At 42.7% G+C, this 24311-nt stretch overlaps 1 protein-coding gene across 1 annotated transcript in view; it reads right to left on the reverse strand.

Annotated features, from left to right (window-relative positions):
* The window catches only part of TNFAIP8L3 (TNF alpha induced protein 8 like 3), a 58234-nt gene extending 35001 nt beyond the window's left edge, over positions 1-23233 (reverse strand). Inside the window, exon 1 of the mRNA XM_084640810.1 lies at positions 22781-23233. Coding sequence (XP_084496936.1) covers positions 22781-22832 — 52 coding nt within the window. The 5' untranslated portion in view covers positions 22833-23233. The remainder of the gene's footprint in view (positions 1-22780) is intronic.
* Positions 23234-24311: the final 1078 nt, after the last annotated feature.

Genomic DNA, 24311 nt, shown 5'->3' on the forward strand with positions numbered 1-24311 from the left:
TGCAAAGAACTACTGAGAATTCTTTAAATGTTATTAATAGTAGAAAGTTTAAATTTAAAAATTTTAAATTTGTAATTTTAAAAAATCCTGTGGCTAACTTAGTGATCTTTTCTTTATTGCTCTTTTGAGCTCTTGAAATACTTTGTCATTTGAAGGTGCTTATAGTTAATTTCAATATTTTAATACTTTAGCAGAGGTGACACTATGTCACTGGATTCCAAAAATAGGCAATTTTTCAAGGAAGTTGACAATAACATCCTAACGACCAAAATTTCAACAACCTCCATCAAAGCTTATAAAGTCACTTTGCACCTCACTATGCAATTGCCATTCACATGTGATGTCATGTAGCTAGAACTCTGGATTTCATTTTTATCTTGGAGCAGAGAAAGGTCTCTACCACTTTTTAAAAAAACTGTTTTTGTTTAGGGGGAAGCCAAGGATGAGAGCCTTCTTAGCTATGCTGAGAGCTTTTGAACCTGAAAAAAACCTCCTAAATATCAAAGTCAAAGGCCCTTGCCTATCTCTTTTCAGTACTGAAAAAATTCCTCAATTCTTTAGCCAAGTCAAAGAATTGCTCAGCTAAGGATCATATTACTCTGTATTGCCCAAACATCTCCAAGAGCATTTTATAATACCCAGTGAGACAGGCAAGAGCGTCCTCGTAAATGTATCAGGTATGTAGAAACTGATTAAAAAGTCTGAGTGGAATATTAAATGTGATTAGATTTTTGTTTTGCTCCAGGCTTCCTACAGAGCAGAAACCGTGCTATTATCAAACTGAAATATTTGTTTCATTTAAGTCTCACCTTTAATATGGTCAGAAATTCACTAACCGGTTCAGAAAACAAACCTGAATCTACTTAAAAACAAAATAATTTTTACATAGCTATTGCACTTCTGAATCCTGTCAAAGTGGTGCCAAAAAGAGGCAGTGGGGGTCAGGGGCAGTGAGAGATGGTTCCTCTTCCTGCAGCACATTATGCAATGGCATAGCAGAGGTTAAAAATAAACTGAATTAGTTCAGACAACAGCTCCAGCCTGCTTTTCATTTACAAGGATGGACTGAGAAATCACCAAGCAAAATGTCTGAATTTCTACAAATCTAGCTCTTGTCCCTTGTAACTGAATGCAGGGCTCTGGGAATCTTTGGCTAGAGACTTGGAAACACCTGGACTAATCCTGAGTTTTTCTGAGCACCCAAAACTTCCATTGACCTTAATGCTGAAATCACAGGAGGAACTTTGTTTCTAGCAAGAACACAGTGTAACATGAAAGAAATCAAGAGTGGGGCTGACCAGTATAAACAAACTTACACGACATAGAGAAGTGGAGTTAATTGGAATGAGTCTTCGTTAGTGGTGATGCTTGAATTCTTCTTGGAGATGTACTTTAAATTCATATTGCTTTCTGCTGAGATGTTCAAGGCTTTTTTGTTTCAAGAGGTTTTATGAACACTTTAACCCCTTTAACACCTACAACTGAATTTCAGCCTGGACAGCCCATATCTGGCAATAGGATATGTGAGCATCGGTGCCAGTCATTTTGCGCACCAGGTTTTTTTCATGATACGTGGGTTTAACTCCCATTTTTACCAGTGCTCTTGGTCTAACCTGTGGGCTTGATCCTACTTTCCTTGTCCAGGCTGAACTCCCATTGACCTTAAATTGGATAAAGTTAAGCCCAACTGACTACTATACCACATGCTCATTAACCCTGATAAACCAAACCTTTGTGTCTCGAACTGCTAACCTCACCTGATCTGTGGGTAAATAAAAGTTACATACCCTTTGTTCTGGGCTAATCTTTCCTTAGTGGCAGCCCCCATCCCTGCTGATTGCGCTCACTCAAAGAACTAGAGGTAAATATTGGGTGCTCCCCAACCTGGCCAACCATGTGCATGTTAAATTAACTTGTTCTCCTTTGAACCTACACAAGGCTGCCTGAGAGGTACAGTATCAATCATTCTCTTTCAGTGCCCGTAAATTTTCTATCCTCCTCTACTCCCAATGGTCTCTGAGTACTAAAATCTGACATAAGTAATTGGATCTTTGACCCGCTCAAGCTCCTTGGATGGTCCTTTGGTATGTCTGGTTACAAGCTCAAAGTCCCCTTCCCTTAGGTAACTGAAGGGCCATCAAAGCACTTCTCTTACCCTTCCCACAGAAGGAGTCTTCCCTTTCCTATACTCCAAGGAATTTGTCTGCTTAGAAAAATAATCCAGGGGAAAGCCATAACCCTATGAAAAGGACAGTAATCTTCCCTGTAGTTTATAGGTTCCCATGTTCCTTTTCATGTTATAAGTCAGTGAAAGCCAGAGAGAGACTGTCTGTTTAGTCTAGCTTGAGTCATGTTAGGAACAGCCCTACTTTTGTAAGATTTTACTTCTGCCATATATGGCATTGTTTTCATTGTTGAGGAAAATCAGTGAAACATATGTTTAAAATAGAAAATGGTATTTTCAGGTTTGCCAAATTGTGTATCTATTGCCCATTAAATCTGCATACTATTCCTTTAATTCCACTTTTTGTTCCCACTAGAAGATGCAAAATACTGTGGAGTCAATCAGAGGTTTATGTTTAGGGGTATATTTTTAAAGGGGCTGAAACCCACCTTCCCTTTTTGCAGATGCAATTTGCACCCACAAATAAGTACCAGTGCAATAAGAGAACTTGCTGCCACAATTTAATTGCAGCTGCAAGAGCATGTGTTCAAGTTGAAACTGCAGAAGGAACGCTGATCTTATGAAAACACTCTGCCTATAGATGCAAAAGGTGGTTCTCATGTTGCCATATAAGGTATATTCTCAAAAGACAATAAAGTCTTTGTTAATGACAGACCTCCAAGGCAGCCTTCAGCAGTTATGATTGAAAAAGTGGCCCTCTTCCCTTTGAACATCTGTGACCCAGCCTGGTGTTAGAATCACTGTTTCCTAGAGGTGTTCTGTTTCAAAAGGAGGAACTAAACACTCATGGTCATTAAAAGATTCCATGATTTCACCAGATCAGGAATGTTAATTTAGGGGTGAGTTTCCTATTTAAATGACTAATTCTAACTCCTAAAAATTATCTCTAGTTTCATTAGTGGAGTTCTTAAGCTCCTTTCCTGAAGACTGCTATTTAATGTTCCTGGTGCAGAGTGACTACCATGTCTTACCCAGAAATGGCTACTGTCCAGTGTCTGGAGTGTGATTCTTATATACAAGAACTGTATGTAATATATGGTAACTTGCTTGCTTTACTATGACCTTCCCTTCCCTTTCCCACACATCCTCAGGTTCCATCATGTCATAAATTTGATTGAGCTCATTAGGGCAGGGGCTGTGTGGCTGCTTTTTTTTTTTTTTTTTTTGGTCTGTGTGTCTGTACATTGCTTGACACCACAATGCTTTGATCCATGATGGTGCCCCTCCTGCAAATGAGTGTTTAATCGCCAAATAGCCATGTGTACATTTTTCTGAGTCCACAGGCCTAAAATTGTAAGAAGTAGCAGGAAACAAGTGATAGAATGGACTGAAGTAATAAAAATAATTCTTCCAAGGAAAATGTAGCTGTTCACTAATAACTTACAAAGGATTTGTGCTCATTTCAAAAAGTTGGTTTCAGAAAATTGGCTTCTTCAGATTCAACAAGATCAAATGTCGCGTTGACAAACTTTATTGAAGTGGTGAGCAGAACACTGAGTTTGATGTGAGCTTTTTCCGGTTTCATCATCCTTATCGAAATGTAACCCCTGTTCAGCTCCATTCAGGAGCAGTCTGTGTTGGTCTTCAACACCCAAACTATGACAAAGAGCTGTCTGACTCTTCCATGAAAACAGTTCAGGTCTCTACCTGTCTTGTATCTTATCGAGTTCCAACCCTCTTTTCTTATCTTGTAACAGTACCTTGATGTAGCACAAAATGAGCAATTTGAAGAAATGATTGAAGCATTTCCTACTGGACATACTCCTCACATGTTACTACTACATGCTCCATCGATTCACCTCTGTCAGAGGGCCAGCAGAAGGACTGTGTACTGCTTAAGCCCCATGTGAAGCCTCTTTGAACTTCACCCCAAGTGAAGAGACAAACTTAAAGGCAGAACTAAAAGAATTAACAGTCATTTAACAGAAGATGGCTAGTAACACGTGAGGAATGAGCCAATAATAGCTAAATACTTCCATACTGGAGGGGAGTAGGGTTACCAAATTTGGTTGAATGTATTCCTGGAGGTTTCATCACAAGACAGTCTTTAATTAAAGATTAATCTCTAATTCCTGGAGATACCAGGACAATCCTGGCGGACTGGTAATCCTAGTGGGCAGAGGAACACATTCCTATTCAATCCTACTGATTCTATGCCGAAAAGAAAACAGGCTATACTTTATTTGTATTGTGGTACAGTCATAGATCAGAGCTCGCATGTACAAACACAGAACAAAAAGACAATCGCTGCCCCCAAAGAGTTTACCAACATGCTGAAGATTTCATCCAGGAATGCAGAATAAAGTATGACAAGGATGTTTTTGCTTACACAATGAAAATACAATAGAAAAAATAGAGAGCTTTTCTTAGGTGTAATCCTCCCTTCTTATTTCTGATGTATGGATGCTGAGCACCCTACAGTAACTCCTCATTTAAAGTCGTCTCGGTTAACCTCATTTCGTTGTTACATTGCTGATCAATTACGGAACATGCTCGTTTAAAGTTGTGCAATGCTACCTTATAGCACAGTTTGGCTGCCGCCTGCTTTGTCCACTGCTTGCAGGAAGAGCAGCCCGCTGGAGCTAGCAGTGAGGGCTTGGAACCAGGATGGACCGGCAGCCCCCCATCAGCTTCCCACCCCCTAAGTTCCCCGTGCAGCAGCTGCCCAGCAGGCTACCAATTGCTGGCAGTTCAGCTGTCAGTCCCCCACCCACTGCCCTGCGCTGCTCCTACTCTCTGCCTTGGAGCTGCTACCTGGAGCCTCCTACTTGCCATGCAGGGGAGGGGGGAAGAGAGGAACTAATGTCAGGGTGTCCCCCTTCCCCCTACTCCTGCCCCCTGCTTACCCCATCTGTAGAGCAGGGGGGAGACAGCTTCCTGGCCACAGCTGCTGTCTCAACTTCCTGATCTTTTTAAGGGCAATGTACTTAGAATGTGGTGTCAGCGTACTTAAAGGGGCAATGCACATCTGTCTCCCCTTCCTCCGTTTGTGCTGCCTTGTAGCATGTAAAGCTACATTAACAACGTGTTAACCCTTGAGGGCTCAGCCGAAGGCTAGTTCATCGTTTAGCAGTAAGGCATCCCCTGGGAAATAGCCCACCCTCTGACTCCTCCACCTCGACCAAGCTTCACAATCATCATCACTGTGTGCGGTATTAAATTGTTTGTTTAAACCTTATAGCGTGTGTGTATAAAATATAGTTTTTTGTCTGGTGAAAAAAATTTCCCTGGAACCTAACCCCCCATTTACATTAATTCTTATGGGAAAATTGGATTCGCTTAACATCGTTTTGCTTAAAGTCGCATTTTTCAGGAACAGAACTACAACGTTAAGCGAGGAGTTACTGTATTTAAACCTTTAGTTATTTGAAAGATCCTACAACATGCTTGACATTGCCATGTTATTCCTTTAAATATTTTGGCAATCAAGATGGAGACACTGGATCGTTTCAGACGTGTTATGTAACCCTAATACCTCAATGCTTGCGGGCCTCCAAATACCCTAGTGCCAAGCTGTGCCCTAGAGGCTTGGCAGAGTAAGTGAAATGTACCTTTTCAATTAAATTCTTGAAAGCTAACGGTATAAGAAACCCCTAAGTTCTCTAAACTGAATCCCCAGGCAGTGTTGCTAACTCATATTTAAAACTCCAGTTCATGGAAACAAGTGATTATGACAGAATCTCACTTTTCATATATTTAAGCTCGCTTGACAACATGACCCGAGTTCCCTAAAGGCTCAAACCAGAAGGCAAATAGCAAGAGCCCCAGTCTCCTGATTTTTTTTTTTTCATGCTTGGGGTTGGCAATAATTGTAACTGTAGTAGTCTGAGTAGTGGCTCTTCAGAATGAGAGATGTATGACCAGCCTATCCACTGAAAGGGCTGTATGGCAGGGAATTCTACGCCTGTGTTGCTACAGGCAAAACGCTGTCATTTCAGCTCTGTTAATGAAGGGTTGTATACACCCCGAGCTCTCTCTCTAATGGGGATGTGGCTCAGATGCACCTTGTGTCAGGCTCAGCCCAGTTCTCTAGGTGAAAGGGAGTAAATCCTGGGATCAGCTGATGGAGGCTGGGTGACTTAGAACTAGACCTGCCCGGGTATAAAGGGCAGCCTGAGGTTTGGCTTGTGAGCACAATCCTGTAGGACAGGGGTAGGCAACCTATGGCACGCGGGCCAAAGGCAGCATGCAAGCTGATTTTTCAGTGGCACTCACACTGCCCGGATCCTGGCCACGGGTCTGGGGGGGCTCTGCATTTTAATTAAATTTTAAATGAAGCTTCTTAAACACTTTAAAAGCCTTATTTACTTTACATACAACAATGGTTTAATTATATATTATAGACATATAGAAAGAGACCTTCTAAAAAGGTTAAAATGTATTACTGGCACGCAAAACCTTAAATTAGAGTGAATAAATGAAGACTCGGCACACCCCTTCTGAAAGGTTGCCGACCCCCGCTGTAGGATAAAAATGCAGTTGTTGGAGGAAAACCTAAACAAAAGGAGGCAGAAAGACCCTCCTTAACTCCCAGGCAGAGGGTTTTGAGGAGTGAGACCTGCAAGGAGTAGATACTCCAGCAGAAGACTCTGGGCCAGGGGATGGCACATGGTTCATAGAATTTACATTAAACTGTTTTGTCTATTTGGGAGAACTAAAACTCAAGCCTTGAAGAAACGGGACTGAAATATGCATGCTGTTGGGAGTGGTTTTAGATACACTGGTTAGTGAGTTGGCCTGTTGGCTTCCAGGCTGTTTAACTCAGCTATGTTAGATTCCTAAAACCTCAAGCTGCAGAGTATACAACAAACCAACAGCAGAGATGGGCCCAAACCAAAACCCTGCATCCAGTTCCAGTCGCTGAATTTTGCAGCGTTCAGATCTGGACTTGATCTTTACTGTTGAAGCCCATCCCTAATTTGCAGGGAGTAAACCTGGAAGATCCCCGCTACAGTAGAAAACATACTAATGGTCATGAACGTGCTAACAGTGGCAAACATTTCCTTCTGGTAACTTATCCTTCAGTGAAAGGGATTCTCTCTCTAGTTCAGTACAAGAACTGTGTGTTTAAAAAACCCTACAGTTTCAATTTGTGGATTCTATTTTTATTCCAAACATGCTTTCTGCCACATAGCTAGACAATCTGAATCAGAAGCAAATAGAAGGATGGAAATATGTTGCTGATTTCTCTTGAGCTGCTTTTTTAAAAGGGAAAATAGGAATTCCTATCATTACTTGTAGCATTCCTTTGCTTTGGCATGGCTTGTCAAAGAATTATCTAATCATTTGTTTTAAGATGTTAAGTGTGGTTAAGATCAATTAGTTTCCATACAGCAATCTCCTTTGAGCAATTTATTGCCCTTACTTCCCTTACTCCACCCAGCACAGAAAGCATATATATCCTTGGTGTTTAAGAGCAAGTGTCAGATACGAAATTGCTTCTTGGCTTTTGGCTATTGTGAAATTTTCATGACTGATATATTATGGCAACTGTATTAATGAATTTTACAATTACTATCATTCTCCCAGTGCATTGCATTAGTTTTATTTTCTATTTATTTGTATAATAACTGGGATTGGGGCCCCTTGTAGTAGGCACTGTAAAAACACAAAGGGAGGGGCAGTTCCTGCTCCCAAAGAGCTTAAAATCTAAACAGACAAGGCAGACAAAAGGTGGGAGGGGAAACAGAGTTTAAATGAATTGCTCAAGGTTATATAGCAGGTAAGTGGCAGTGGTGGGATTAGAACTCAGCTCTCCTAACTGTCTCATAGACATTTAAGGTCAGAAGGGACCATCATCAGACACACTCAATTTTGCATCATTAAGCAAACTTTTGCAAGATTTCCCTATCTCCCAGTCCCATACCAGCAATTAAGTATTTATATTAACTCTGGGCTTTAAAGAGGATCTGTCTACTTTCCTAATGTACAGTTTTCCAAATGTACAGTTTGGCCAACCTACTGTTCATCCCTTTGACATTGTAACTGAGATCTGTGCACCTCTTTAATCCAATGTTTGCCTCTTGGAATATCAGAAAGTTGCCACTTCACAACGTGGCTACGTCTACATTGCAGCTGGGAGCAAACCCTCCAGCCCAGGTAGACAGGCTTGTATTAGCTCAACTTGAGCTAGTGTCCTAAAAATAGCAGTGTGGATATTTGTGTATCAGCAGAGGCTTGTACCCACTCTACCCCCTGAGTGGCTAGTCCAAACCTACACTGGTGCCACAACAGCCACACAGCTATTTTTAGCATGGGAGTTTGAGCCGAGCTAGTGCAAGCCTGTCTACATGGGCTAGGCGGCTCACTTCTAGCTACAATGTAGCTGTCAACTTTTCCAATGCTACACTGGCAGCAGGAAGGGGTGAGTGGTGTACAATCTGTGGCACTGTAGAGGCAGATCATTATTTCTCTGGATGGTCCTCCCTGAACCAGTTAGATCAGTTTTGCAGCCAATGTAGCGCATGGTGTCTAACTCCCTTTTGTGCGCAGGAGAATGTTCTCCCATAATGTGATTCCTTTTTATTCTGTACATTATGACATAAGCAGAAGGAGGCAGGGGAAGAAACTTTCAGACTCAGTTCTAGAATTCCTGACTTTCTGGGGGTGTGACTTCTCAGTTTTAACATTGCAAAATCTTGCTTTTTACCTTTTTTGAGATCTGGAGTTCAAAGTGAAAGCTGTATTAACACTAGCTTTGGTTTTTTGCTTGGAACAGGTGTGTGTGCATGTGTGTGTCTAAGTGAATTTCACATTAACTTATAAATACTGAAAACATGTTAGTAAAGCCAGTGGCACCTATTCTGACTCCCACCCCAGTCCATATATGCAGCTTCAAGAGCTGGAAAGGAGCTACAAAGGGTTAGGGGGAATTCCACTAGCACAGAAGCAGCATCGGGCTGCTATATGTAACCCATTCTGCCCCTAGGCTGCAGGGTTTCTGGGCTGTGGTGCTGTCCATAGACAGTTGTGGGGAGGCAGGCTGGGGGATTGCTCAAATTCTGGGATGTTTTGGCCCTGACAGCAGCCCAGAATCAAGGTGGCACAAAGTTGACTTGGGGTCTCCTTTCTCTTTGTCCCACAGCTGTGCCTCTCGGGAGATACAGGACAGAATCTGTCCCAGCAATTTTAGTCTTTCAGATTTGTTTGAAATGTGTAAAATGATTTAAAAGATCTGTTCTGTTGGTGTGCATATGTGTTTCCCATTAAAGGTAATGAGAAGCAGCTGTTAATGGAATTACATACAAGCACCAAAAAGCTAATAGCTTGTAATCTGTAAACTGTTGTCTCTTTGTTATGTGAATGGTTACGTGCTCTTATAAAATAAACTTCTTTCCTGGAATGACTATGCTTGTAGACTTTAATACCATTTTTAAAATATTCACTCTGCATTAGACTGGAAGCCTGTAACATTCAACTTCATAATCAAAGCTGCTTGTAAAGATTATAAAAAACACTTGATTAACTGGACAAAATATTGCTACAAAAGCTAGTTTAGTGTCTAAGGGTTTTATTCTCAAGCAACTTTTTAATCTCTTTTTATATAACCATATGGTCAGTACAGCAGAGAATTTGCTTGCATTGTTGCCAGGCGTGATCTAAATAAGCATCTAAATTATTTTCACCAGTAAGAAGCATAACCACCTCTTCCCTCTCTTTCTCAGAAGTATGAAAAATAAACTATCCCACAATTACCAGTTTATTATAATGGAACATATCTGATATGGATTTCCATCAAATGTGGCTACAGAAAAATGTAACCATATTTATAGAAATGTTGTCTCAGGCCCCAGCGTATGCTGGGGTATAATCGATAAACCTTGTACAACTGTGGTTGCCTCGTACGGTTATTCTGCAGGTCAGGTGATGCTTCTGTATTTCAGGGTGCAGACGGCAGAGGTATTTTTGTTGTGCCTTTCCACCACCTCACTGCTGATTTATGGTAATTGCAAGAAAATCTAACTCCATTTATTTCTGATAAAATAAGGAAATGGAATGATGGTATTAACAGAAATCCAGCTGCTACAAGTCACTTGTACCCCTCTAGGATTGTGCTAAGGGAATTTGTGCCTAAGTGAGCTGTGCAAAGCAAACAAACTGCATTCCACGTAAGAGCAACAATCATTAACTACTTACAGTATAAAGTGATGTAAATTTACATGGAACTTCAGGGAACATGTATTCTGTGAATCCAAATTTATCTCATTCAGGTAAGACCAAATCACACAAGACAGCAATGAGGAAGAGGAAGGATTTCCTGAAAAAGTGGGTTTAAGATAATATCGGAAGTGGAGGTGTCAAGGTTCCTCCCCCACTCTGAACTCTAGGGTACAGATGTGGGGACCTGCATGAAAAACCTCCTAAGCTTATCTTTACCAGCTTAGGTCAAAACTTCCCCAAGGTACAAAATATTCCACCCGTCGTCCTTGGATTGGCCGCTACCACCACCAAACTAATACTGGTTACTGGGGAAGAGCTGTTTGGACGCGTCTTTCCCCCCAAAATACTTCCCAAAACCTTGCACCCCACTTCCTGGACAAGGTTTGGTAAAAAGCCTCACCAATTTGCCTAGGTGACTACAGACCCAGACCCTTGGATCTTAAGAACAATGAACAATCCTCCCAACACTTGCACCCCCCCTTTCCTGGGAAATGTTGGATAAAAAGCCTCACCAATTTGCATAGGTGACCACAGACCCAAACCCTTGGATCTGAAAACAATGAAAAAGCATTCAGTTTTCTTACAAGAAGACTTTTAATAAAAATAGAAGTAAATAGAAATAAAGAAATCCCCCCTGTAAAATCAGGTTGGTAGATATCTTACAGGGTAATTAGATTCAAAAACATAGAGAACCCCTCTAGGCAAAACCTTAAGTTACAAAAAAGATACACAGACAGAAATAGTTATTCTATTCAGCACAATTCTTTTCTCAGCCATTTAAAGAAATCATAATCTAACACATACCTAGCTAGATTACTTACTAAAAGTTCTAAGACTCCATTCCTGGTCTATCCCTGGTAGAAACAGCATATAGACAGACAGAGACCCTTTGTTTCTCTCCCTCCTCCCAGCTTTTGAAAGTATCTTGTCTCCTCATTGGTCATTTTGGTCAGGTGCCAGCGAGGTTACCTTTAGCGTCTTAACCCTTTACAGGTGAGAGGAGCTTTCCCCTGGCCAGGAGGGATTTCAAAGGGGTTTACCCTTCCCTTTATATTTATGACAGGAGAGGAGTGAGCTCTTGGATGAGGACAGAGCAAAGGTTGCAACTCACTTTTGCTCACGCTTCCACCAACTCACATTCTCCTCCTTTTGGGTCCCTAGGTGTCGTCTTGTAGGTGTGCATGTGCTAGACCTCTGCAAGACACTTCACTGGAAGAGGCTACCCTTGTCCATGTGCTTTGGCCAGAGACCGAGTAAGGACTGGCTCCAGATACCTCTTGCCTTTGCGCCTTCTCCTCAGAGGTTGAAGAACTTTGCTCTTTTTGGGGCCAGTCTGTGTGAAATGCCACACAACAAACTCTCTTTTTAAAAGATTCTCTAAAAATGGAAAGAGACTGTTACTCAGACTGTCTTCATATGAATACTCTGCCAAAGCCCGGAGAGGCAGGCATCCCTTAGCCTCTCTACTAAGAAAGGAAAATTTACATAGCTGGAAAGCAATTCCCTTCTCTGACCTCCCTTGGTCAGTCTGACAGCCTCATGCTGCTGTGTCCAGAGCCAGATACATGTATCTCCCTCACCTGATCTGCTGCTGAAGTCCAAACGTTTCGTATCCATTATCATATTAAGGTTAGGTTACGCTCGTGTTTCCCCACACGATTGTTTGCTCAGGTGTGCTGTCTGTCTCATTCTCTGGCAGGTTCCTACATGTCTGCCCATTCAGAATTTCAAAATCCCTCTTGATCTCTTTTCTTTAAACAACCTTGCTAACCAAGTCCATTGCCCTTTATTATAGGGGTGAGATAACGTCAACCTGCTGAGAACACCCAATTTCTACCTCTGCTGACTACAAAGGGAATATGATTTTTTCCTCTTAACAATTTTCTACTGTCATGACATATAAACTATTGACAGACCCACTGTCTGTCTCAATAGCAGAAGGATGAAGCCAAAAATGGGAGGAGAGAAACAAAGGAGAGAGGAGTAGAAAGAATGCAGGGAGAATTAAGTATGTGTGGAGATGACACAGATGGGAGGGTGGGGGGAAAAGGGGAAATTATGCAGGGCCTGAGAAACAAAGATGAGGAGCTTGTCAATGGGGGAATTTGCAGAAGGAAGGGTGTGACAGGGACAGAGCACCAGGAGAAGATGGCTTCAGTAGCAAGATATGAGCCTTGAGTGAGAGGCAGTGAGGCCAGAGAGGGGAAAAATTAAAATAATTAAGATGAGAGATGATCCTGGTATTAGTAATGGAGAAAGGTGGACTTTGGAGATATGAAAGGTGGAAATACAGCAAAGGAGCTCCTACTCAGCTGAGTAATGGACTAAAGTTGCTCCTACACAGCGGAGTGAAGGTGAGAGGTTGTAGCCAAAATTTTGGCTACAACAATCCTGAGATCAAGGTGCAAGGGACTCAGCAGCATCAGTGGCCTTAGACACCCAAGAGAAGGGGCAGAGTCATGGCCCTGGTCCTGCCCTCCCTTTTGGCATCCTCAAAGGTGGGAGGAGCACATGCTATTCTTTTTTTAATGGGTGTCGACACCCCTCATGTTTCCGTCTCGTAGAATTCTACCTGCCCGTATTCACTGCAGGCAGAATGTCTCCAGATTCTGCCATGCTATGACCCTAAAATGACACTGGTTCCTATGGCCATAATCTGGTCTTTTACTTTCTGAGAAGTCACCCTTCTTATAACAGAACTTTAAACCACTTGCACAAACCAAAATCAGTGCAATTTTCTTTTACAGCTTGCTGAAATTAACGATTTTATATAGTTTAAAAAGAAACTTAATCTCTTCCCCCAACCTCCTTGGAGAACAGCAGAAAGTACACTGGTCTGGAGGATAACTGAATACCAGCAGATCAACAACTGACTGCTGGAGCTGCTTTCAACTTTCAGACACCTCACTTACTCCAAAAATTAATGGCAGAAGCCTGGAATTTTGGTGGGTACCAGTATTCATCTATCTTATGAATCTGTTTTGTTCCTGGCTTTCCATCTACTCAGTGTGATCTCTATAAGATTAGTGCTCTGAGAAGGAACATTAGTGGCAATTGCATTTGGATAAATAGACTGATCTCCTTTTAGTGGTCTAGTAAGAGAAATCTCAGCCATGTCTGTCCTGATAATGCCAAATTCCTTCTTATGAGGATGATACCCGAAATTAAGCTGTAATGACTAATATATCAATATGTTCTTAAAAACAAGCATATGTTAAGGGGAGAAAAAATGGACAAAGTGTATAATCGTATGTAGGTTAGATATACTGGCTCATGAGCATTTTTTGACAGAGATAAGGTCTAGTTATTGGGGGAGGATGGGGTGGAGTCTGAAAAACCTAACCAACTGCAGTTAGTCCAAGAACTAATGGCCATATTTTAAAAGATATTTAGGTGCCTTTAGATGCAGACAGGTGCCTAGTGGGCTCGTCAAGCACTTAACTCCCAAGGGGTTACAAATGTAAATATAAACATTCAGGGTTAAAATGAAAAATGTAACTCTGCATTATTTCCTTTAACCTTAGACAAATGTCAAGGTTTTCTTGGCCAAATCAAAACAGAGGAAAGATAGCTATCAAATAAATAATAATCTTTCATAAGATTTTATTTGTGTCCTTATTTAGCAGATTATTATGGTATAGAAGTAGAGCTTCTTACTTTAGGTTTAACCTATAAAATACCCCCAATATAAAACAAATTAAATTGGTGTTTATCCAATAAGCACTGGAAACACCAGAAATGGTTACTTGGATCTAGCAGCTTGTCTACACAGAACAGCAATCTGGACAACAGGTGTATGACTTCTAAAGCACACTGAAGTGTTGTGTATTAATTGGTCTGTGTAGACCTGTTGGTGTGCATTAAAGGTTGCCTAGTGCATTTTAATGTAGTGCTGTTAGAAACTGCACTACATTAAAGCACACTGGGGAACATGAGAAAGAAATTACTCATTACAGTATATACGGCTGAAATGAGGAATGAATATACATAACAAATAGTATATACAAAGAAAAAGAAAAACCCATAAAACTATGAGTTTTTGGGCATTTACATAAAACTCAAATTGCTAAAACTAGCAAACCCTGACAAATGAAATTAATAAACCCTAAAAAACACAAGCCCTGTGAATTTCACTTCTACTGGAATTTCCAACAGAGGAGCTCCGTGTTATACATGCAAAAACTAAACCTCACACAACCCTGTGTGAAATAAACATTCACCTCTGAAGTTAACACAATGGTGGCTGAACAGCTTGCTGCAATGCAACACATGAAAGAAGTGGAGAAGACTGTGTCCACCAGGAACTGTAGGGCGTTTTGTGTTATTACATGAAACATCATTGAATCTTTAAGTGCAGCCGCAGGAAGGAAATGAGAGAAATCAGCTCCCCGAATCTTCTTGATGCAAAGGAAGGAAAAACAGCGCACTGACTGGGCAGTGAGGAAGGACTTCATTATCAGTTATGAAAGGTAGTATCACTGATAGCACATAATCTGTGTTGCACAGCAACTGTCCATGCACAGCATGGGAGACCAAGGCAGAATGAGGCTGAAAAATCAAGATTGTGTGATAAGCCAGTTAGTAGAGCAGTGAGAGAGGTAGAAGTAAGATAATTCACTTCTGATTTGTCAGCAGCTACAATGAGAAGTGCCCGAGAATAGTACACTGCTATTCTATTTTTCTATTATTCTGCTTTCTATTGAGTGTTCATAAAATTAAGCCTTAAATTCCAAACAGAAGCAAACCATCAGTTTGAGGAATCAACACTACAGCACAGTAACAAACGGTTATGTGATGCAGCAATTGCTAAGGTCAAGTAACAACACGTTTGAGGTCTGACTGACTCTTCCATCATGGAAACCAACCAAACTCCATGACTTAAACTTGGAGTTCCCACTGGATAGAGAGTAGTGGCCACTTGGATGGGGGAAAGAGTTGCAGCCTGCAAACACTGTAGATTCCAAGGATTAATGTGGTAAATAGAGCATCATCTTGCAGATTCTAACCCATGTCCAGGAAGGGCCATCCCCATGAAATTCAATGGCTTGTGTTATGCACAAGGATGAACTAGATTATCACCATGGCTTTAAAATCTACGAAGAGTAGGCTCACTGACTTTGAAGGGATTGCTCACATGCTTAAAATGAAAAGGAGTACTTGTGGCACCTTAGAGACTAACCAATTTATTTGAGCATGAGCTTTCGTGAGCTACAGCTCACTTCATCGGATGCATACCGTAGCTTCCACGGTATGCATCCGATGAAGTGAGCTGTAGCTCACGAAAGCTCATGCTCAAATAAATTGGTTAGTCTCTAAGGTGCCACAAGTACTCCTTTTCTTTTTGCGAATGCAGACTAACATGGCTGTTACTCTGATGCTTAAAATGAAGCCTTTGCAGTTTCCTGGCAGTTTTGTCCCAGGATTCAATAGCTGCATGAGAAACAGCTGCTCCCTGGCCTTCCCCCTGCTTACACTATGTCCTCAACCCTAGGTCACAGAGGGGCTTCTACAGGTTTCCAGGGAAAGGCAGGACTGTGTTGCATCAACTCCACTTTACCCCATACTTCTGTCACTTTTCATCCAGCTTTGCTAACCTCTCTGTGCCTTCCAGCAGAGGGGTGAACAGAGCCCTTTGCCATTATCCAAGCAGCTGGGTACACTGTTGGTGAGTGCAGCCCTGAAGCAATGCACAGGGGCTTTTATGCAACATGTCAATTGCTTTTCCCAGTGTTTGTGAATACTGCTTATTTGTTGTGTAAATGTCTTACCAGATTCTTCCTGACTAGACCCTATTACACTTCCCAGTTTGCTGATTCAGACCTTTGTTACAGAAAGGCAAAAAAAACTTGCTAAAATATAAATAAAAATCAAATCCCAGGTTTTCACCCTGATAAAGTGCAGCCTTTATGTCCACATAAATTCCACAAATGATCACTGTGCCATTCCAAAAAGTAGTTGCAAACATTGCAGATACAGTTTCAATGCTGCATAACCTCCATAATTCCCGACTCGAAGAACTTTGCCCCAGGATATTTTAACATTACTATTTATAACACTACTTTTCTGTTTCTAAATAAGTCTGCAAAAAGAAAAGGAGTATTTGTGGCACCTTAGAGACTAACAAATTTATCTGAGCATAAGCTTTTGTGAGCTACAGCTCACTTCATCGGATGCATGCAGTGGAAAATACAGTGGGGAGATTTATATACACAGAGAACATAAAACAATGTAACGAGAGTGATCAGGTAAGGTGAGCTATTACCAGCACGAGAGAAAAAAAACCTTTTGTAGTGATAATCAAGGTGGGCCATTTCCAGCAGTTGACAAGAACGTGGTGAGGAACAGTAGGGGCGGGGGGTGGGGGGGATAAACATGGGGAAATAGTTTTACTTTGTGTAATGACACATCCACTCCCAGTCTTTATTCAAGCCTAAGTTAATGGTTTCCAGTTTGCAAATTAATTCCAATTCAGCAGTCTCTCGTTGGAGTCTGTTTTTGAAGTTATTTTATTGAAGAATTGCCACTTTTAGATCTGTAATCGAGTGACCAGAGAGACTGAAGTGTTCTCCTACTGGTTTTTGAATGTTATAATTCTTGACGTCTGATTTGTGTCCATTTATTCTTTTACATAGAGACTGTCCAGTTTGGCCAATGTCCATGGCAGAGGGGCATTGCTGGCACATGATGGCATATATCACATTGGTAGCTGTGCAGGTGAACGAGCCTCTGATAGTGTGGCTGATGTGATTAGGCCCTATGGTGGTGTCCCCTTTATAGATACGTGGACACAGCTGGCAACGGGCTTTGTTGCAAGGATAGGTTCCTGGGTTAGTGTTTTTGTTGTGTGGTGTGTGGTTGCTGGTGAGTATTTGCTTCAGGTTGGGGGGCTGTCTGTAAGCAAGGACTGGCCTGTCTCCCAAGATCTAAGATCTAAAATAAGTCTGTTTACAAAAGTATCTTGGCTCTGTCTAGAATGGCTCTTGATTGTACTTATCCAGATAAAATACAAAACAGACTTGTGCTGCTCACACACAAATGTGTATGCAGATCATATAACATGGTAAATGATTTGCAGACAATGACTTGCTAGCAGTCCAAATTAAATAACATAACTGGTCAGCTCCAAATAAATAATAACTGTTTTTAGAGCCCTATTTATATTAATGAATCATTTTAAAATCTGATACTGTTTACTAATTGCATATTTATTTCCCATGGTAGAGTTCAGATAATTTATCAATTTTTAATATGCATTAAGCTTTTTGTGCCTGAATTGATAGGGGAAAATCCTAATTCATTGAAGTCAATAGCAGAACTCCCTCTTACTTCAACAGGGCCAGGAATTTTGTCCATAGTGTATACTTGCTTTGGCCACTGGCAGCATACAAAATCCTAAACTGTGAAGTGTTAATATTCTATAAAACCCATTCACCAGTTGAGAACTCTACATGGGGCCCTACCTGCTGTCGTGCCTGGGCCAAATTCCCATTGATCACTGAGAGAGTTTGGTCTAAAAAGGGCTCCAAAATCAGGCTTGTGATAGAATAAACTTTCATGGGGGGAGAAGGGGCCTTACATTGCCTTATAGGAGAGAGAGTGGTGTAATTTAGCCCTTTCTCCTCCTGTGATCAGAATATAAATGCAGTACTTCTCTGTTTAAAAAAAAAAAAAAAAGCAGCAGTCTGTATTCTGAGCTAGGAGCCTGTCATACGTTTTAAAGCCAATATGATAGAAGACTGGTGTAAACTGAGATAGCTAGCAGATGAGGATCTGCCCTTCTCTCTTTCTGTCACTCACTCCGTGACACCAATGACATACCATGACTACTGCAGGCAACTTGAAATTCTATGGCCTGTTTTCTGCAGAAAAATGGACCAGATTATCACAGGGGCTTAGTCTTCATAGATTTTAAATTAGGCCCACTGACTTCAAGGGGACTACACACATGCCTGAAACGAAGCCTTTGCAGGATCAGGGCCTTCTCTGGTAACTTCTCACTTCTTCAGCATCTTTTCAGTATGAAGTTAAAAAACTTGATTCTGCTTCTGAAAATGACTTTTTATAGAATAATCCCTAGATGTCTGTCACTCTTATTCTGTGGCTATGTTATATCCTAAGTATTACTTGCTCAATTCTTGGGACGGGGAAAGGTTCCATAGGATGATCACATTTTATGGAGTAAGCATGGCTAGTCTGTAGTAAAAATCATGAAGCTGGACAGGGTATGTGCTACTGTGAAATTTGGGATGTAGTCAAAATGTGTAACTTTTCCCTCCTTAATAAACTGGGTTATACAATGTGTGTGTTGAAAAGCATGACAACATGTCTGGTACTTCTAGTGTGGGGACAAGTCTGTCCAGACACTAAAGTCAAATATATTTATCTTAAAATAGTTAGCTTGAGTACAAAGCAGAGATGGATGAGAAAGAGGCTGTGATAGACGCCAAGTCTTGGATGGCTGGATATGCTAGTATGGAGATGATGATTTTTCAAGTACAACTAACATTTATCCCACATTATTGCATTCAAGGAGCTTTTTGTGTACAACATCCACATGAAGTTACCACCGTGATGTTCATAAACATGGAAAAAAGTACTTCTGCTCCTCTTGTAGACTCAGCTGTAATTGGTTATTGAAGGAAACAAGACTTCTGGAATGTAGAGATTAGACTCCAGCTGGACCAGCGAAAGTGCATACTTTCAGTACCTGGGCAGCGAGCTGCCAGAATGCTGGGGTTTGCACTCGCCGAATGCAAGGGGTGGGGGATGAAGACTAGCACTGCTGGAGTATTTCAATCCTTAAAGGGGTGGTGGTGGTTTGTATTTATATTGCAGAAGCACCTAGGAGCTCTAGTAGTAAACCAGGACCTCCCTGTGCTGTACAAACACAGTAAAAAGACAGACCCTGGCCAAAGTGATTACAATCTAAGTGTCCTTGAGTGGCCAGGGCCCTCCTGCCCTATACACCAACTAGGAATGGTGCTGAAGGGAGTGCATGCTAAACATCTAAAAAGTGTATGTGCTGCTTCTGAGAGTGAAATCCTAGTCTCACTGAAGTCAATGGCAAAACTCCCATTGGCTTCAACAGAACCAGGACTTTGCCCTGAATGTGCATCTCCTGGCTATCCTGGAGGCATTCTGCCGCTACGCTCTGCACGCAGAATACCTCTGGCCACTGCCACGGGGTGCCGCAGTGACTAATTCCTCCCCACCCTCCCTTTCCTCTGCTTGTGAAATAAGCGAACCCCTAGATTTCTATGCCTTTGGTAGTGACTGACAGTATGATTATCAAACGCCCACATACACACATATACTGCATGTACATATGGAATAGTAGGCGAAAAAGACAAAAAAAAAAAAAAAAAAGAATCCAACCACACAGTGCTTTCTCAGAGCATATGTGGATCCAAACAAATAAGGAACACCTAGTAAAACAAGTCCTTTAGGCAGAGGGTGGGGAGAGCATTATAGTGCTTTTCTTTTGAAGAATTACATACTACCTGTTTAATTCTGCTGCCCTGCATGACTGGGGATACCAGATTTTTTTGATTTTGTACAAGGAGGAAAGACAGCATGGATGAAAGGGAGGTTTAATACATTGCTGAGCATTAACTGCTGGAAATTAGCAGGCTGTGAGAAAAAGTGTTTAGGCCAAATTCTAAACCATTTAAAAAAAAAAAAAACTCTTAATCTCCACAAATTGTTGGTAGGAGCTGTCTTAAAGCAGCTTGTCTCTAATACTGACATTCCTTTGTAACTTAAAACAGTGAGTAAGATGTGATCATTGAGAAGAAATTATATATTTTAATGGTATATCAGCCTGAATATAAAACACATGACAGGGCACTCCCTTAATGCAGGAGGCATGGGGAGCTGGACAGCCTGATGTTTGTCTATTACCTTATAAAGCTATTAAACAAATGATAAAATATGTACCAGGACATCACTTGCAGATCTACCTTATCGTAAAACTAGGCTGGCCAAAAGTAAAAAATAATCTATAGGAAACAAGCCTATACTTTTAGGAGACTTCACCAGAGGGGACCTATCTATCCTAGAGTTCTATACTGTCACCCATCGCTGTAAAATCAATAACAAAGTCTCTAATGGACTTTTCCCTTTACAGAGATTGGAACTCTGCTTGGGCTAGGTTATTTTTGGAGGGGAAATGGTGATTGGGAATAAAAGGGGCGTTTGGATTGTGAGCGGCACTTTCTGTAGAAAGGCATTCTCAAAGGAGAAGGCTTTGCAATGTTTCTTAATAGATCTTTTTCATCTCTGTCTACTCTAATCACAAAATAAGTTGGACAACAATAAACATGGGTATGATTCTGATTTCGCTTACATATTTTTGCTGGTGTGACTACACTGACTCAAAGGAGCCACTCCTGATTTACACCAATGTAAGTGAATCAGGCCCTTCCAGGGACTAGATTAAGAAATCATGTATTTGCTGTCATATGTAAGGAAGTCTTTCATTGTGAGACACTACAGTAGACAGCTTTGTTGATGTCAGGGTTACCAACAAGAAATTGTATGAAGTTAAAACCTGAAGATATGTATGGGGGTGGGGGACCTTTCTATTGTACAACTCTTCCCTTTGGACTGAAATTGGAAAACAATGTACTGGCAGCTAGAACTACTGTAAAGTAATGTAAAATCCAGCATTACAGGGAACTGTCTTTATTCACTTTCTGTGCTGGGCATCCTTCAATTACTGGACAAGTCAACGATTACTCATTTATTTTGCTCACTACTTAGGGATGTGGGTCGGTTGGGGATGGCAGAGGAAAGTGTTTTTCCATCAGTGGTTTTCAGTCTTACCTAAAAACTATGCAAGCTCCAGCCACCAGAAAGCAGCTGTTTTATGTTTTTGTGACAGTTACAAGTTAAGACACTCTAAAAATAAAAGCCTAAGGATTTTGCATGTCTGGGCTTGAGGGGGGAAAAGTCTTCCCTTCCAAATATTTGGTCAAATATTTGTAGTTCTGGATAAAAAGGAAAAAAAATGCAGCTCCTGAATATTATGTTGGACCAGATAATGGACCAGATCTGTCACCAGGCAAGCTCTGTTATGTTCAGTGTGTCACACACACCCTGGTAGAATTTAACCCCCTAAGTCAAATCACACTGTTACACCAGAGGAACCAGTTTGACTTCAACTGAGTGGATGTAACAGGGAGCAGAATTTGGCTGAATGCCTTGTATTCTAGTGTCTTAGTTCTTCAGACAACAAAAAGGGGAGTTACTGCTTTTTCTGTCCCTGAAGTTGCAGTGGAATGGAAAGGTGCAAGGGGCAGCTACAGTGACTTCTCTGTCTTTGGCAGAGTTCATCACCTATTGGATCCTGCTAACCCACTGCTGCTGCACCAGGGGAGGACTTATGGATAAAGACAAGTGCAAAGTATTTCACTTAGAAAGGAAAATCAAATGTGCAACTACAAAATGGAGAATGGCTAGGTATTAGTACTGCTGAAAAGGATCTGGGGTGATAGTGAATCACAAATCAAATAGGAGTTGTCCATGTGATGTAGTTGTGAAAAAGGCTAGTATGGGTTGTATTAACAGGAGCATTGTATGTAAGGCATGGGAGGCAATTGTCTGGCTGTAGTCAGCACTCAGGCCTCAGCTGGAGTACTGTGTCCAATTCCAATGAGGCAAGATATGGGCAAATTGGAGGGAGTCCAGAGAGGACAACAACAAAACTGATAGAAGTTGTAGAAAACTATGAGGAAAGGTTAAAAATAATGGGCATGTTTAGTCTGACAAGTCTTCAACCATGTTAAGGGTTGTTATAAAGAGGACAGTGACCAATTGTTCTCCACTGAAAGTAGGAAAAGAAGTAATCTGCTTAAGCTGCAGGAAAGGAGATTTAGGTGAAATATGGGGAAAATCTTTCTAACTCTAAGAGTAGCTAAACTCTGGCCTAGGCTTCCCAGGGCAATTGTGGAATCCCCATCCTTGGAGGTTTTTAAGAGCAGGTTGGACAACCACCTGTCAGGGATGATCTAAATTCACTTGATCCTGCCTCCGTGCAGGGGGTTGGACTTGACCTTTGGAGGCTCCTTCCAGCCTGACGTGTCCATAATTCCACCCTCCACCCCGGCTCACATGTGGCGAGCAACTTCTTGCGCTGCACTGGGAATGCCCCCGCCGGCAGCACGGGGCAGGTGCTGGCTTAGTCCCTCAAGGGAGGAGATTGGTTCAGGACCCCTCCAGCTTCCCCGGCACACACAGGGACCTCTAGGGCCCCCGCCTCCCTCTGCCAACGCCATCCCTGCTCCGAGTCCCCCGCAGCTCTGTCCTGCCCTTGAAGTGGCTGTAAACCAACCGTGTAAAGTGACCGGAGCCGTCCCCCCGCCCCTAGCTCGACCCTCCGGGCTGGAGCCGGGTCCAGGCAGCGCAGCGGGTCCCGCCGGCAGCCGCCCTCCCTACCTGCAGGCGCGAGCAGCTCCCCTTCGCTCAGCTCCGCGGAGTCCGAGTCCATGGTGCAGCCGCGCGCCGCAGCAGCTCCGAGGGGCGCCGCGTGCAGCCCTGGGCTCGCCGCCGCCGCCGCCGCGCGGAGAAGTGCAGCCCGGAGCTGGGGAGAGCGGAGTGAGCGAGGGGGCGCGGGCGGCTCCGCTCCTGTCTCCTCCCAGCCCGGGCCCTGGGTCAGCGCCGCCACATGCAGCCGCCTCGCTCCGTGCCATTGGCTGCGAGGCAGGCGGGCCCCTCGGGGGCGCACAGGGGGCGGGAGGAGGAGGCTCAGCGCTCTCCCTAAACTTGTTACATGGGCTGATCTAATCACCGGCTGCGGCTCCGCAGCGTCCGCAGCGTGGCTGGCGCTGCAGGGAGCTTGGGCCCCGGCCCAGCCTCATAACCCAGAGCCCTGGGGCCGTTCGCTTTCGGTCCTGGGGCTTTTGCTGGTTGGCCCGGTGCAGTGCCCGGGGCTCTCCTGCATGGCTCTTCTGGGCTTGGTCTCCGGGCTGCTGGGTATGTCTGGGGCTCCCTCGCTGCTCCCTTCCGCCCACAGCAGAGCTGCGGGCTTTGCACAAAGGGCAAATAGAGCCTCTCTAGTAGCTGCCCATTCAGTTATTACTCTTCGCCTGGGACCCCACTCAGGGACCGGACAATGTCCTGCTAGGTGCTGTACAAACACAGAACAGAAAGGTTTCAGAGTAGCAGCCGTGTTAGTCTGTATTCGCAAAAAGAAAAGGAGGACTTGTGGCACCTTAGAGACTAACCAATTTATTAGAGCATAAGTTTTCGTGAGCTACAGCTCACTTCCTCAGATGCATATCTGAGGAAGTGAGCTGTAGCTCACGAAAGCTTATGCTCTAATAAATTGGTTAGTCTCTAAGGTGCCACAAGTCCTCCTTTTCTTTTTACAGAACAGAAAGACAGTTGCTGCCCCAAAGAGCTTATCAATGATCATTGCGTATTGTCTGTTCAGGATCTTACTGTCCCATTCAGTGGGGGAAATGTGCTGCTGATTCTCTCCTTTTTTGTTTCTCTCCCGTCTCCAGCATCCTTTCTTCCCTTTTACCTGTATTTGTGTCTCTCTTCTGGATGTCCTACCCTTTGTGAGCTACCAGTTCACAATCTCTACCCATTCTAGCTACTCAAAAACTAAGCAATGAAAGAGTTAATGTTGGCATGTGTAAGTACAGTGGCATCATTGGGCATATGAACTGACATGGGAAAGCGATCAATAAGGGGGCAGAGGCATTCACCCCCCTCATGCCTTCCTCTATGCTGCTGCAGAGTGTGAAAACCCAGAGCAGTGTTGTGAAGTACACAGAGTGCAAAGGTGCCTAACCTGCCCTGTGCCGCAGAACCACAGTAGCAAAAGTGGAGTCTGAATTTGCTCCCCAATCTATAGAAAGTCCCAGAGTTCCCTCTCCCTTCATATCAGGTGTGGCCAAAGTCCTACCTGCAGAGACAACAGATCTCAAGATGTCGCAGCCTGGCCCAAGCAGACGGGAAC

The sequence above is a fragment of the Lepidochelys olivacea genome, assembly GCF_965140295.1.
Source record: "Lepidochelys olivacea isolate rLepOli2 genome assembly, chromosome: 10".
NCBI lineage: Eukaryota > Metazoa > Chordata > Testudines > Cheloniidae > Lepidochelys > Lepidochelys olivacea.